Genomic DNA, 15,901 nt, shown 5'->3' on the forward strand with positions numbered 1-15,901 from the left:
CCCGGCCTCAAGTCCTTCTGTTTGCTGGCCCCTCCAGTCCTCTGGCCACTCCAGTCCTTCTGGCCACTCTGGGCCAGGCCCTTGTCCCTTCTCACCTGGATTAGCTTCCAGCGTGTCCTCCCCTTGCTGCCTTAGCCACCCCCGCAGATGGGAGCGGTCCCCGCTCCCGGGGCTGTCCGCCGTGCCCGCCCACAGCCGCCTTGCCAGCTCTGCCAAGTGGAGCAAAGGGCACGCGCAGGGGCGCTGGGCGCGGGCCGCCGGCCCCAAGCTCCGGCTTTCAGAAAGGCAAATGGCTGTAAACAGGTGTGTTCTGATTACCCAGAGGTGGAATTTGCTCATGTCTTTGTCCGTTTCGTGGACTTGAGGCTGGGCCTGTGCTGCCGGCTCTCCGGTCCCAGCCGTGTCCTCACCTGCCCTTCCGGCCTGCCGCCCGGGCGGAGGCTGCCAAGAACACTCTCAGCCGCCTCCGGCAGCCGCGAGGCTGCGCGCAGGAGGCCGCGCTTGCCTTGCCGTTCTCCCCAAGGCCCTATTTTCTCTGGCTCAGGGAGGCGGTTGCCTATGGACATGTTTAAGTTAAAACAATGTAGAACAGACATGCGTGGCTTTTAAAATCAGAACACAGAAACTCAGTCTCCTTGGAAAACAAGAATTTACTTTTACATTTCTGTGAACACGAGCTTGGCGGTCACAACAAACCCGGCGCGATCTCAATGCTGTTTATCCGGAGGACGGTCTGCGGGGTCACGATGACTGAAAAGAGAGGACACCATGGCAGGCCTGACACAGTCCGAGCACCACTCACAGCCACAGAGAGCCCAAAGCTGCTGGCCCTACCACCCCCAGGCGGCCCAGGCCCCTGGTGGCGCCCCGTGTCCCACACGCCCGCGTCTGTCCCATGGTGTGCGCCCACGGCCTCACCGCCCCCGTGAGCACGAGCGGAGGCTGGAACACAGCGCCTTGCAGCCGTGTCTCGCCCTTCTTCCCCCACCGTCCACACTGCCACCTCCGGACTACGTGGGGTGAGGTGGCCCCATCTGACTGACTTTGAGGCTACCTAGAAGTGTCAGAAGACACACATGTCCTCCTACCAAACTGACCCTAAGGTGACAGCAAATGCTGCTGCTGCAGGTACGTTTAACTGCACCACACAGCTGGCAGTGTAGGCCAGCAGCTGCTGCTGTGGCTGCGCGGGGACACAGGACTCTGCAGCCGTCGCTTGTGTGTGGCCCTGTGGGGTCCTGTCCTTGAGGCGCCCCCACCGTGGGGACGGTCTTCAGTGGGGGCTCCTGAAGGACGGCACCGGGTCTGCTCGTGGACTAACTGCTGCGTTGGGGGCAGCGGCAGGTGTCACGAGTTAGAACAAAGCAGGTCGCGTGAGGCCAGTTGAGGAGAAAGAGCGTGAGGCCAGGCCCCTGTCCCCTCCAGGACGGGGTGGAAAGTGAGCGGCGGCAGCTGCACTGAGACCTGCAGGCCCCCAGCCCCGCATGCACCCCGCCCGAGGGCCTGCCCGCAGCCAAGGACACACCTGTGGCCCAGGGCACGGCCAGCGGGACTTTCCCTAACTTACTTCTTTTCCTCCTGTAGTTTTTCCTCTTCCTAAATTTCATGTTGATTCTTGGCCACGATTCTGTCCTTTCAATGATGGTGGCTTCTATTCGAACAAGATCCTTTCTAGAAGGAAGGAAAATAAACAATGATGTACCTCCTTATTTTTCAATTTTACACTTGATCTTAGCCAAAAGGCCGAGAAGCGATTTTTTAAAATTTTACAAATGCCTAACGCGAGAGTTTCTAAAATGAAGGTTTACTTTCTTTTTGGCTGGTTATAAAAGTGATGTGCCAGGCTGAGCGCGGGGGCTCACGCCTGTGATCCCAGCAAGCTGGGAGGCCGAGGCGGGAGGATCGCTTGGGCCCAGGGGTTTGAGGTTGCAGTCAGCTCTCATGATGCCTTTGCACTCTCGCCCGGGTGACAGAGTGAAAAAAAAAAGCGTTAACAAAGAACAGTTCAGGGGGGAGAGGGGGCAAGGGCAATATACGGAACCTTAACATTTGTACCCCCATAATATGCTGGAAAAAAAAAGAACAGTTCAGTGGAGTCTGTGAGCACATCTTAAAAGGGCCACACTGTAATGAATTATTAATAGTAACAGACTAATAACGTGGTCTGGATGTTCTTTCTCACGGGACACCAAATATCCACTTCGATTAGGTATAAACGTTGTGCTCAGTGTGGGCAGTGATTATAGCCCTAACCCCCTCCACCTGGCCTAACTATGCCATGTCCACCGTGTGCACGTTAGGCCCTGGGGCCCTAGACAAAGCCCAGAACTTAACAGTGCATTACCCGAGGAGTGGCTTGCCAAGCAGCGTGAAGTTCTCAGCCCCAACCAGCAGGACCTGAAAAAATTAAACAGGCGCATTTCATCATTGGCTTATTACAATAAAGAAGATAAAAGTTGCTGAGAACAGGTAACAATGAGAACACAATGCAAAATGAGAAAGACATTGCTTACCTGAGAATGAAAACATCATGGCATGAATTTCATCTGCTATCTAATTATTCCTTTAACATTGAATCATTGGGCTGTGAGCCTATAATGGGGTGGCAGTACATAGCAATGGGACTATCTTATGTGCACACTCCAGACCCTTACAGGAAGGAGGTGGGAAATTTGATTATTTGATGCCATGATTATACAAGAGGTTAACTGTATTAACCTCTTTTATAAACTGTGACTTAGGCAGGGTGTGGTGGCTCACGCCTGTAATCCTAGCCCTCTGGGAAGCTGAGGCGGGAGGATTGCTTGAGGTCAGGAGTTTAAGACCAGCCTGAGCAAGAGTAAGACCTTGTCCCTACTAAAAATAGAAAAAATTAGCTGGGCATGGTGGCGAGCACCTGTAGTCCCAGCTACTCGGGAGGCTGAGGCAGGAGGATCGCCTGAGCCCGGGAGATTGAGGTTGCTGTGAGCTAGGCTGATGCCACGGCACTCACTCTAGCCTGGGCAACACAGTGAGACTCTGTCTGAAAAACAAAACAAAAACACCCTGTGACTTAAACAAAACTCTTTATTGGATGTGTGATGTAGAGAGAGAAAATGCACAAATCATACCACAGTGTCTCTTCAACCAGTTTACAATACTTTTAATAGTGAATGATTAGAGGGGAGGGGGGGGCATGGGCAATATACGTAACCTTAACATTTGACCCCCATAATGTGCTGAAATAAAATAAATAAATACTGTGGCTCACGCCTGTAATCCTAGCTCTTGGGAGGCCGAGGCGGGCGGATTGCTCAAGGTCAGGAGTTCAAAACCAGCCTGAGCAAGAGCGAGACCCCGTCTCTACTACAAATAGAAAGAAATTAATTGGCCAACTGATATATATATATAAAATTAGCCGGGCATGGTGGCGCATGCCTAGTCCCAGCTACCCGGGAGGCTGAGGCAGAAGGATCACTCGAGCCCAGGAGTTTGAGGTTGCTGTGAGCTAGGCTGACGCCACGGCACTCACTCTAGCCTGGACAACAAAGCGAGACTCTGTCTCAAAAAAAAAAAAAAATAAATAAAATAAATAAAATAATTAAAGAAAAATAGTGAATGATTTAGGTTCAACTGTATTCTTTTAATGACTGCAAAATTCTGAACAGTCAGGCAACCATTCTCAATCCAGGGAAACTGTGACACTAAGTGTGGCCACAGATGAAGACACTGTTAGCTTCCAAGTGCAACAGTGTTTTTATTAGATATGGGAAGATTGCCTTTACTTTTACTGATAAGAAAAAATCTAATCATACTAAACTCAAATGTGTAAAGAGAAAGTATATTTTATGACAATCTAAGTGGACATTTTCATTAGATACTGAAAAATAATAAAATAATGTCTACTAATACACTACTGAAGTATCCTCCTCATTTTAGACATAAAAAAAATAAATGTGCTTTTGCTCAAGAGCTTATGACAGAGTCCCTGGTGTCATTAAGAAGAGAGCTTTGCCAGACACGGTTCCATTAAATTAATTAGTTTGGCTCTGAGCTAAGGAGTCAGGTCAGATCATCCGAGAAACAGAGCTTCCTGTTCTTCTTGGCGTACATATGCAAAGATCTACGTTCACAGAGGAGGAGTTTCAATTAACAAGGAAAATCATATATCTTAGATTACACTGCTAATTAAATAATCAAAGAAAAATTATCTGCAGCGCCCAGGGAATTGCCTCTAAACCAGGCCTTAGTGTTTAAAAACAGCAGCAGCCATCAAATCTAATGGTAGGGTTTTGCAGAAACTTGACACATTTTCCCCTTAAACGCGGGCTTGAAAACTTACCACATGCTTAACTGGGTTTTTTATTATATCTGCAATCAAACATTCTTCTATGGGAATACATTCATGAGATTGTAAGGTGAAGCAAATTTTTATTTCTTTTTTTTTTTTTCTATTTTTAGTTGGCCAATTAAATTTTTTTTTTAATTTTTAGTAGAGACAGGGTCACGCTCTTATTCAGGCTGGTCTTGAACTCCTGAGCTCAAACGATCCACTCTGTCCTCCCAGAGTGCTAGGATTACAGGTGTGAGCCACCGCACCCGGCTGATTTTTTTTTTTTCAGACAGGTTCTCACTCTATTGCCCAGGCTGGAGTGCAGTGGCATCATCATAACTCACTGTAGCCTCCAATTCCTGGGCTCATGTGATCCTCCTAAGTGGCTGGGATTACAGGTGCGCAACACCACACCTGGCTGATTTGTCTAGTTTTTATAGAGATAAGGTCTTGCTATGTTGCTCAGGCTGGTCTTGAACTATTGGGCTCAAGTCATCCTCCTGCCTTGGCCTTCCGAAATGCCAGGTTTATAGGCCTGAGCCACCGCACCTGGCCCGAGACGTGTGTTTTCATCCTCAGAGACGTGCTGTCTCCTCCCTCTAAGGAACCAACCCGCTAGGCCAGGCGCTCTGCCCTGGCCCTGCCCTCCGCCGCAGCCACCGGCCACTCTTTCCCTCCAGTCCTTCGCAGCCCTGGCTTTGCTGGCCTTCGCTGCAGACTGGAAGAAACCTCCTCAGGGATGGACTGAGGCATGACGATTGCACATTTGGTGGCCGAGTCCCTGCATATACAAGCGACTCAGGGGTCTCACCTTCTCCAGTCGAATCCTCTCTCCACATGCAATGTCCGGTGCGTTTTCAACTAAGATCAGGTCTTCGGAGGTCACCTTCCACTGGCGGCCAGCAAAGTGCACCACAGCAAAGAGCCTGCCGTACTGCCCGGTGGCGATGAGCTCGTTCACCTTCCGCACGACCTCTGTGGGGAAAGGCGGCTGGGCAGTCACCCACGGCTGCTCCCCCCCACCAACTCTCCCCTGCTGCAGCGTGCCATGGAGTTCCCAGGGGAGGGGTCCTGGGGGGCACGTGACAGCTTACCCCTTGGGGGCACCTCACTGGTGGCCACCCAGCCCTTGCTGCCCATCCTGCAGGTGCAGGCTCAGGGTCAATCTGTAGTTCCCAGGAGCACAGGCACATTGGCACATGGGGCTTCTAAGGACAGAAGCTTCCCCAGACTTCACAGAGCGTCCAAACCACCTTCTGCAGTTCTCTGGCCTGAGCACTTGGCATGCCTGGCTCCATTTCTGTGCCTCTGGGCAAAAACCTCCACCCTGTTTAATCCCATTCCTTATGAGAAGCTGGGCGGGGGGACATGCACACTGGTAAATGAAAGGAGAGGCCTTCTGCAGCAAGGAATATCCACAATCACGTCCCCATGGGCTGCGTGGATTGCCTGCATGCCTCCTTCACACGGGCTCTGTGCCTGCTGCCCCTGCCCTGGCGCGGGTAACAATCCCCTCTGCCCCGCACCATTTACTCCGAACAGCACCTGCTGACCGCTGCCCTGCCGGCCTGGCCTAGGGCTGGGTACAGAACGAACACGACATAGTTTCTGCCCTGGCACAAGGGCCCAAACCAGCAGGTGCACCTGGCAGAGGGTGGAAGTCTCGGCGTGTTTACCTTGCACAGTATCTGAAACGGTATTTTAAAATACCAGGAGACTCCACTCAACAGCTAGATCTCTAGCTTTCTGGAAGAGTGAGGATGACGGCAACAGTGGCTGGCCGTGCGGTCCCTTCTCAGGACACTGCACGGCTTGGAAAGGTCCCTGACACCCCTGCATGTCTCTCCAGCAGCCAGCGAGGCACCGGCTTCTGTTCAAAATCGGGCCTAACTGTTCTTCTGACTGGGGAGAACTGTCCCTGAATCCCATGTTTCTACTCACGGTGGGCAACAAGAGATGGACCACGTGCCCCCTTCCCTCAAGGGGCTGGGCGCGAGCTCAGGGAGTGTGTATTAAATGAATGAGCACTTTAAATTTTGGTGTTAAATGGCAAAAAATGAACATGAGTGCTCACACTATTGTGTCTAGGAGCCCCTGGAAAGGTGACTTCCTTGCTCTGTGGCCTGGTGCCCATCTTTGTTGGTGACCAGGGTGGGGACGGCACTACCCTCTGGTTTGTCTCCCGGGGAAGTCTTTTTTTTTTTGAGACAGAGTCTCGCTTTGTTGTCCAGGCTAGAGTGAGTGCCGTGGCGTCAGCCTGGCTCACAGCAACCTCCAACTCCTGGGCTCAAGCGATCCTTCTGCCTCAGCCTCCCGAGTAGCTGGGACTACAGGCATGCGCCACCATGCCCGGCTAATTTTTTCTATATATATTAGTTGGCCAATTAATTTCTTTCTATTTATAGTAGAGATGGGGTCTCGCTCTTGCTCAGGCTGGTTTCAAACTCCTGACCTCGAGCAATCCGCCTGCCTCGGCCTCCCAGAGTGCTAGGATTACAGGCGTGAGCCACGGCGCCCGGCCATCTCCCAGGAAGTCTTTTACCTGTGTGGTGTCTGCTCTCCTCAACCGGGTCTGGCAGGACAACTTCCGGCCAAGGTGGTGAACTCAGGGATGTTTTAGGAACATATCTGTGAGAAACATTTAATATGTGCAGGTCACACACACGTGAAAAGGCAGCTCAAAATCCCTAAGAAATGGCTGTGCACAGTGTCAGGAAGGATGAAAGTCTACCCAGTCCCTGACTTGGGTCTGCATCCTCCGGTCACCTGCTAGAACGGTGACACTCACATTCATAGGAAAGGCCCAGCTGTAGGGAGGAGCCCCAGCTGTGAGTGTGCACATGTGTGTGCGTGTGCATGTGTGTGTACATGTGTAAGGCTGCTATCTCAATGCTGAGGGATTCTAGGCAGCACCAACACTCACTCTTTTTTTAAAAAAAATATTATTATTTTTTTTAAGAGACAGGGTCTCAAACTCCTGGGCTCAAGTGATTCTCCTGCCTCAGCCTCCCAAATAGCTGGGACTGCAGGCGTGGGCTACTGCCCCGTCAATACTCAGTTTTTAGGACAGATCCCACCTCTCTGGTGTGATCCTGAGGACAGGCATCCACATGCCCTCCTAGAACTGCAACGTATTTCAGTGAGCAATAGCTAATCATTCAATAATCAAAACAGGACTCCTCAGCATTCTGTTCCAGAAGAGGCCTCCTGGAAAACTCTCAGGCCCGGGATGGTGGCCCATGCAGAAGGCTGGACTCCGTTAGTGTCCTCAGGGAACATTTACTCTTAGAGATACGTGCTGAAATGTTCAACCCCTCCCTCCACTTTTCTACAATACACGACTCAGGGCGAGCAGCTCTCCTGTCTCCCAAACTTGGCTCTCGGGGCATTCAGGGGCGCTGAAGTATGTATGGCTCCAATCAGCCTTCCCACCCGCGCCTCACACGGGATCCTGTCCTGCCCTCCCTCCCCCGTCAGCGCCCACCTGCAGCTCCTCCCAGGCAGGTGCCTGTTCCTCCTTCACGCCCAGACAGGAGCCGGGAGACCTGGGTCTGAACCCGAGCTCTGCCGCTGATGACTCTGTGTCCTGGTGTCTCTAGCTGAGAAAATGGGACTACAAGCACCTGCCTTAAAGGGCCGAAGTGGGATAGGGATAGTATTCCTGGCAGGCCCCAGCAGAGTGGGGCCTCTGTCGGTGCTCAGTCCCCGGAGCAGCAGCACTGTTGCCAGGACCTGTCCTGTACTGGGGTCATCTGTGTCCCTCTCCTCCCCACACTCAGAGATGCCCAGCTCGGTGCAGGCTCCCCATTGTCCTCCCCTGCTTGGCCTCAGGTGGCTGGAGGTGGTGGAGGGAAGAACGGAGGGGAGGGGAGAGTAGAGGAGGGCAGGGGAGGGGAGGGGAAGCAACAAAGGGGGAGCCTAGACTCAAAAGAAGGTGGGGTCTTCCTGACTTCCTGCTGTCTACAAAGGAGGAGCAGGTAGAGCTCAAATCAAATTACCCAGAACAGTTTTTAAGCTTTTGTTGTTGCTGCCACCTAAAAGCGAAATTTCAGTTTTTCTACGCCAGGGTTGCATGAGGAAAAATAAAGAGTTGCGACATAAGGGAAACGTGCTGACGTCCACACGGAGGCCCGCGTCTGTGTGCCCTGCCGCTGGTGCTCAGGAGGAGCTTTCCCGCCGAGTGGAGCCTCGGAGCTCCCAGAAACCTGAACCTGAGCTCTGCCACTGCCCTTGAGGGACGAGGAGGAAGACGCTGCTCTCTGCGAGGAGTCTCTGACCTGCCTGGCCTCTCGTCTCCCCCACTGGGTCCGGCCATGCCCAGTGAGAAAAGAGCAAAAGACGGGAAAGTGGGACCCTGGCAGGAAGGGCATAAGCTTTCACAAGGGACAAAATAAGCCCAATCTAGTAAAGTGCTCACTTAAGACTTCTTCCTGTACTCAGATTCAGTTTTCCATCTTCTGCTGAGAAACAAGAAAAGACTCCCGTATCTCCCCGCTGCCAGGAATCCCGGTGTCGCAGTGACAGCAGCTGACGCTGAGCTCACTGCGTGCCTGGCACTGCTCTGGGATCTTCAGAAGCAAACCTTTACTGAATTCCCACCTAACCCGTGGAGAAGCCAGCACTCCTTCCATGTGTGGAAGCTCAGGGTCCCAGGCTGTGAGGGGCGGGCTGGGACCCCACCCGGGCCTTCCCTACAGGTAACCTGTACCCTGTACTGGCCCGTACTTCCGACCAGCGAGTGGGATTTTGTCAAGTTCACTTTCTGCAGTTTATACTACTTACAAACATTTTCCTCTAAGTATAAAATTTTAACACAGAATGTGCTTTTACAAATTAAATGAGTTTCTAGAGATTCTGACACAACTTTCCTGGTTAGAAATCTTGAATTAGGCGTCAAAGGTTCTCGGTGACAAAAGGCAGAGAAAACACATGGCCTACATCTTTCTCTTTGGACTCTTGCAGTTCTGTCTATATTTTAAGGGTCTAAGAGAAGAACACTGTCAAAGAAAAGAAAACTTAAAAACATTCTTGAATACCCAAATGAGGAAGTTTTGACTCTTTTTTTTTTTTTTTTGAGACAGAGTCTTGTTCTGTCATCCAGGCTAGAGTATCCTGGTGTCAGTCTAGCTCACAGCAACCTCAAACTCCTGGGCTCAAGCGATCCTACTGCCTCAGCCTCCCAAGTGGCTGTGACCATGGGCGAGCACCATCACACCTGGCTAATTTTTTCTATTTTTAGTAGAGACAGGGTCTCGCTCTTGCTCAGGCTGGTCTCGAATTCCTGAGATCAAGCAATCCTACCACCTCGGCCTCCCAGAGTGCTAGGATTGCAGGTGTGAGCCACCATGCCAGGCAGACTTTTTTTCTTTTTCTTTTTAATACAGACAGGGTTTTGCTCTGTTGCCCAGGCTGGAGTACAATGGCATGATCATAGCTCACTGCAGCCTTGAACTCCTGGGCTCAAGTGATCCTCCTGCCTCAGCCTCCCCAGTAGATAGGACTACAGGTGCACACCACCACAAATGGCTGAGGAAGTTTTGACCTTTGAAAGACAGTTCTACAAATGAAAGGGAAAAAGTCACCAAAACCCACATTTTGGTATTACCCTTGTGGAGATGAAGTGCTCTGTGAACTCAATCTTCGAGAAGCAGACCAAAGGGAAGCTGAGGGAACAAGAGAAACATAGGTAATTACCACCACAAAATGCACAACTGCTATTACTGGCATCTGGTTTAGACCACTTCACAACCTGCCAACAGAAAAATCTAGGTGGGCAAAACTAAAATATCACTTATGGTTATGCGTGTTGAGATATGTTCGCCACGGCATATAAAAGCACCTAAGACCAGAATCACCCACCAACTCATTCCCTGATCAAGTGCCCAGTAGGTCAGACCCTGTTCTGTGGCCCGGTATGGGAGCAGCCTCCAAGGTGGCCTGATAAGTCCTGCCTCCTGGTGTTCTCGCCCTGTTGTCCCTCCCATAGGTTGCTCTTTGCGTACAATGGCTTGTGGCAGAAGCAATGGTGCACCACTCTCAAGACAGATTATAAAAGATTGCGACTTCCTTGTGGCTGCCCACTCCTGCTCCTCTCTCTGATGTCCAGCTGTAGGAGCTGCTGTGCTGTGAACGGCCCTGCGGAGAGGCCCATGTGGGAGGGAACTGGGCCTCTGGCCAAACCCACGTGGTGAGCTTGTGAGTACGTCCTCCAGCCCGGGGGGAGTCTGAAGGTAACTGCAGCCCCACAGACTTTCCTGACTGCGATCTAATGACGGACCCTGGGCCAGGACCACCCAGCTAAGCTGCTCCCATACTTACCCTCAGAAATAGTAAGAGGTAATAAATGCTTGTTGTCTACAGCTGCTAAATTTTGGGTTAATATGCTATGTAACAGTAGATAATTAATACACCAAGGGACAAAGACATTCACAGTCTACTGAGAAGAGACTCAGAAATACTTTTTGCATAGTATTTAGGTGCAAAAAGCAGACAAGAAATTTCTTAATAATTAAAAGAAATTGAACTATCATTTACATACCATAATTCACCCTTTTAAATCCACCCGTGAGCAGAGGCTTCCCATTCTCATCTCCTTGGCTGGTTTCTCCTCCTCCATTTGGGTGCCTGGGGCTCAGCCCTTGGACTGTCCCTCTTCTCTATCTACGGCCATTCCTCGGGGGCTTGCATCTGGCTGGATGGACTTAAACAATCCCTGAATGCTGGGGACCGCCAAGCGTACACCCCAGCCAGGACCGCCCTCCTGGCCTTGCACATCCAGCGGTCTGCGTACCATCGCCACTTGTGTGTCTGGTGGGCACTCAAACCCACACAGGCCCCTGGTCTCTCCCCTGCCTGCTTCTCCCACGTTCCCTCCCATCTCACACAGTGGCAACCTCAGCCTGCGAGTTGCTCAAGCCCCAAACCTCTGTCACTTTTGGTCTTTCTCTCTCTCACCCCTCAGCCAACCCACCAACAAACCCTGCTGGCTCTTCCTTTGAGGGATCCTGAATCTAACCACTTAAGTCATCCAAGCTGTCACCTCTTGCCTGGCTTATCACCAACACCCTGCTCTCACCCTTGCCTCCTTTCCTCGCACAGCAGCTAGAGCGATTCTGTGAAAACTTAGATCATGTCACCGTTTTACTGACCTCCTCCAAGAAATTCCCATTTCACTCAGAGAAAAAGCCAAAGTCCTTACAGCGGCCTATAGGGCAGGGGACAATGCGACCCCCTCCTGTCTCTGAATCCATCTTTCATGCTCTCCCCCTTGTTCACTATTGCACCTGCCATCCCATTTCCTTGATATTCCTACAATACACCAGGCTCACACCTGCCTTGGAGCCTAAGCCTTGGCTATTCTTTTTTGGTAGACATGGGGTCTTGCCATGTTGCTCGGGCTGGTCTCGACCACCTGGCCTCAAGCGATCCTCCCACCTCAGCCTTCCAAAGTGTGGGAATTATAGGTGTGAGCTACCATGCTTGGCCTGACTGGGCTATTCTTCACCTGGAACACTCCCCTGCTTTGCCAGGTACCTGCGAGGCTAATTCCCTCACTTCCTTCGGGTCTCCACTAAAACCTCAGTAGAGAGGTTTTTTCTTGGCCATCCTATTGAAAATGGAATCTCTCCCTCCCAACTCATGCCTCCTTTATCTCCATAAGACTTATTGGCTTCTAACATACTATATAATTTGCTTATATTGAAAAATTGCCTGTGTCTCTGAACATCCCCTCCCCCATTAGAATGTTACCTTCATTAAAAGCAGGGATTATTGTTTTGTATTTATTACTAAGGTATCCTTATCCCTAGACAGGTGCTCAACAAATGGTGAGTGAATAAAATGTATTCTACTAAGCCTCTGTTGGAATACTCCAGTGACTGGGAACTCAGCATCTCTCTTGGAAGTCACCCCACTGTTAAACGCTCAGTTAGAAGGCTGGCCATGGTGGCTCACACCTGTAATCCTAGCACTCTGGGAGGCCGAGGTGGGAGGATCACTTGAGGTCAGGAGTTTGAGACCAGCCTGACCAAGAGCAACACCCCGCCTCTACTAAAACTAGAAAAAAAAAATTAGCCAGGTATGATGGTGTGTGCCTGTAGTCTCAGCTACTCAGGAGATTGAGGCAGTAGGATCGCTTGAGCCCAGGAATTTGAGGTTGCAGTGAGCTACGATGATGACACCGTATGCTAGCCAGGGCAACAGAGCAAGACTGCCTCAAATTAAAAAAAAAAAAAAAAGCCCAGTTAGCAATTTTCTGCACTTGATCTGATTCTAGCTTTGGCCTTGGGCCTACAGGTTACAAATGAGCTCTATCCTCTCCCACAAGATCATCCTGGTGATTGTGTCTTTCCTTCTTGTCTCCTTTACTCATTCTTCAAGGCCCTGCCTGCTCACCATTTTGGTCCCCTTCTCTGTACTCAATTCACTGTGTATCTTTCTTTCTTCAAATGTTGGTCTGTACTTGAACGCAGCATTTGAGGGGTGGTTTATGTTGGTAGAATGGAGTAAGTCCTATTGCTTTTGTTAAAACTTCCCTGCATACTTAAACTCAAGTTTTATTATGAAAAATGTCAAGCATACAAAAATAAAGAGAGCCAAATATTGAACACTCAGTTATTCCTCCCTAGGTTCAACAGTTATCTCACGGCCAATCTTGTCATCTACACGACCTCTGCAATTATTATTTAGTAGACTTTTTTTTAAGAGTAGTTTTATGTTCACAGCACAATGGCGTAGAAGGTACAGAGATTTCCCATATATCCCCTGCCCCCACCCCTCACAGTCTTCCCAAATATCTACATCCCCTACCAGAGTTGTACATTTGCAGAAGTCCATAATTTACTTTGGTTCACTCTTGGTGTTGTATATTCTATGGATCTGGATAAATTGATGACATGTATCTACCACTATAATATCAGAATAGTTGCCCTAAAAATCCTGTGCTCCACCTATTCATCCTTCCCTCCCCAAACCCCTCACCTATCTAGCTATCTTTTTTTTTTTTTTGAGACAGAGTCTCATTCTGTTGCCCAGGCTAGAGTGCTGTGGTGTCAGGCTAGTTCACAGCAACCTCAAACTCCTGGGCTCAAGTGATCCTCCTGCCTCAGCCTCCCGAGTAGCTGGGACTACAGGCATGTGCCACCATGCCCGGCTAATTTTTTCTTTTTTTTTTTTTTCTTTTTTTTTTTTTGAGACAGAGTCTCGCTTTGTTGCCCAGGCTAGAGTGAGTGCCGTGGCGTCAGCCTAGCTCACAGCAACCTCAAACTCCTGGGCTCGAGTGATCCTTCTGCCTCAGCCTCCCGGGTAGCTGGGACTACAGGCATGCGCCACCATGCCCGGCTAATTTTTTATATATATATCAGTTGGCCAATTAATTTCTTTCTATTTATAGTAGAGACGGGGTCTCGCTCTTGCTCAGGCTGGTTTCGAACTCCTGACCTTGAGCAATCCGCCCGCCTCGGCCTCCCAAGAGCTAGGATTACAGGCGTGAGCCACAGCGCCCGGCCCTAATTTTTTCTATATATTTTTAGTTGGCCAATTAATTTCTATTTTTAGTAGAGACGGGGTCTTGCTCTTGTTCAGGCTGGTTTCGAACTCCTGACATCGAGCAATCCTTCCGCCTCGGCCTCTCAGAGTGCTAGGATTACAGGTGTGAGCCACCATGCCCAGCCTTTTCTTTCTTTTTTGTCTCCATAGTTTTACCTTTTCCAGAATGTCACATAGCGGGAATCATATAGTATGAAGCCTTTTCAGATTGGCTTCTTTCACTTAGTAGCACACATGTAAGTTTCCTCCATGTCTTTTCATGACTCATTTTTTTTTTTAGTGCTGAATAATACTCCATTGTATGGATGTGCTACAGTTTATTTAACCATTCACCTACAGAAAGATATCTTAGTTGCTTTCCTGTTTTGGTAATTACTAATTAAGCTATTATAAACTCTCCTGAGCAGGTTTTTTTTTGTGGATCTAAGTTTTCAACTCTTTTGGGTAAACACCAAGGAGCTCTGTGATTATTTTAAGCAAATTACAGACATATTGTTTCATCAGCAAAGATGTCAATATATTTCTATGAAAGACAAACAATCATTTTAAAAAAACATAACCACAACATCATTCTCAAAAAAGGGAAACGATTCTTTAATAGTGTCAAATATACAGTTAGACCTCTTCCTTTTTTTCAGGTCAGGGTGACACGTGAGATCCAATTTTAAGGCATAAACACTCCCCCATACAATCACTTCAACCATTTTTGAACAGAGATTTACAGAGTTTTTGACGAACATAACCTTTTTTGAGTCTCATAATCACCCAATGCCTAAAATACAGCTGCTGTTTTTGCAGAATTAGTTAGGATTGGACAAGGATATTCATCACCATTTTTCACGAGGGCACTTTTCAAAGTGGCTTGCAGTCTGGGGAAATGTCACAAGCACAGACTTTGGAGGTGCGTCTGAATCACTCCTCCTATTTCCTCCCCGTGTGACCCTGGGCAAGTTAGCTAACTCCTCTGAATATTAGTTTGCTCCCCCGTAACACAGGGCCTATACAGAAGTTGAAAGGCTATCGTCAGTATTTAAGTTACTAATTGAAGGAACTAATTCAAGGTAGAGACCGAGCCAGGGTATACGTGGGAAGGGCCTGATAGGACCCAGTTTCCCCGATTCCAAAGCTATATTCATCAGAAATGCAATCAACACAAGACACTAGCTGGGACCCAGACACACACGTGGCGGGACTGCAGGGAGCACCGCTGACCCCGCATCCTCCCTTCACCCCGAGGCTCGGGTCTCACCCGCTGCGGGTCCCGAAGATCTCAGGATGCTGCGGCTGCACGAGGACACCAGCCGCCCGAAGGTGACCGTCAAGGCTGAGGCAGCCACAGCCGCCGCCATCTTCCCGCAGCCTTGGCCGGAAGCGGAAGCCACACGAACCTCGTGCGTCGACGCACAAGCCCGGCGGGAAACACTGGTCCGGCTGGGAACACCGATCCGGCGCGGAAGCGGGGCCTCAGCGGCTCCGGGCTAAGGCCGGCGGCGGCGATGGCTTCGGCGGCTGTGGAGAGCTTTGTGACCAAGCAGCTGGACCTCCTGGAGCTCGAGAGAGACGCGGAGGTGGAGGAGCGCAGGTACTGGCGGCTGCGGGCGCCGCTCCTCTAGGGCTTGGTCCGGCAGGTCCCTGCAGCTCCGCCCAGACCCCGGGCGGAGTCTCCGAGGGGCCCGGCCTGACAGCTGGGCGGGAATTTCCTCCCGCGACCCCTCGAGTCCCGGCCGGGCCCTGCTCGGCCTCCTCCGGAGATGGCAACCTCACCGCCTCCCGGGCAGCCCGCTCCGTTTTGGGACCTTAAGGAGCCCTTTCTTTTCTCCACCTGAAACCCCCTGTCTGAACTTACACTCTCAGCTTCTGGCTCCGTCCCCAGTTCGCCCCGCGCCGGGTTCGCAGCCCTTTTCCTTATTCAGACTCTGTAAACGCCAAGTTTGCGCCCGTCCTGTGGCAGGCCTGGGCAAAACGAGTAAGATGCGGCGTCTGGCGTTGATTCGGTCAAGTGGAGGCAGGGCGTGAGCAGCAGGGGACAGAAACGTAAAACGC

The 15,901-nt window shown here is 50.5% G+C and overlaps 2 protein-coding genes across 4 annotated transcripts in view; one reads left to right on the plus strand and one right to left on the minus strand.

Moving 5' to 3' along the window:
- Positions 1 to 632: 632 nt before the first annotated feature.
- Positions 633 to 15,405, minus strand: MRPL21 (mitochondrial ribosomal protein L21). The gene is made up of 7 exons (XM_012757563.2): positions 15,108 to 15,405; positions 9,918 to 9,975; positions 6,855 to 6,940; positions 5,124 to 5,287; positions 2,345 to 2,397; positions 1,568 to 1,671; positions 633 to 750 (listed from the first exon to the last, which is right to left on the minus strand). Exons 1-7 carry the CDS (start codon positions 15,205 to 15,207, stop codon positions 686 to 688), a joined length of 630 nt encoding a protein of 209 aa, XP_012613017.1. The 5' UTR covers positions 15,208 to 15,405; the 3' UTR covers positions 633 to 685.
- IGHMBP2 (immunoglobulin mu DNA binding protein 2) overlaps positions 15,317 to 15,901 on the plus strand; it is a 30,289-nt gene continuing 29,704 nt past the window's right edge. For all 3 annotated transcript variants that reach the window (XM_012757562.3, XM_076001714.1, XM_012757561.3), the window contains exon 1: positions 15,317 to 15,440. In XM_012757562.3, coding sequence (XP_012613016.2) covers positions 15,355 to 15,440 — 86 coding nt within the window. In that variant the 5' untranslated portion in view covers positions 15,317 to 15,354. The remainder of the gene's footprint in view (positions 15,441 to 15,901) is intronic.

Source organism: Microcebus murinus, chromosome 4 (assembly GCF_040939455.1).
Source record: "Microcebus murinus isolate Inina chromosome 4, M.murinus_Inina_mat1.0, whole genome shotgun sequence".
In the NCBI taxonomy this organism is placed as follows: Eukaryota; Metazoa; Chordata; class Mammalia; order Primates; family Cheirogaleidae; genus Microcebus; species Microcebus murinus.

What these genes read in the sequence shown, in the direction of transcription:
- MRPL21 (XM_012757563.2), bottom strand. Translation starts at nt 15,207, where the DNA reads ATGGCGGCGGCTGTGGCTGCCTCAGCCTTGACGGTCACCTTCGGGCGG. An exon ending in AGAGGATTCGACTGGAGAAG is followed by an intron (nt 2,398 to 5,123) that starts GTGAGACCCCTG and finishes TAATTTTTTCAG; the next exon opens with GTCCTGCTGGTTGGGGCTGA. An exon ending in AAACTACAGGAGGAAAAGAA is followed by an intron (nt 751 to 1,567) that starts GTAAGTTAGGGA and finishes CTCTCTTTTCAG; the next exon opens with TCATCGTGACCCCGCAGACC.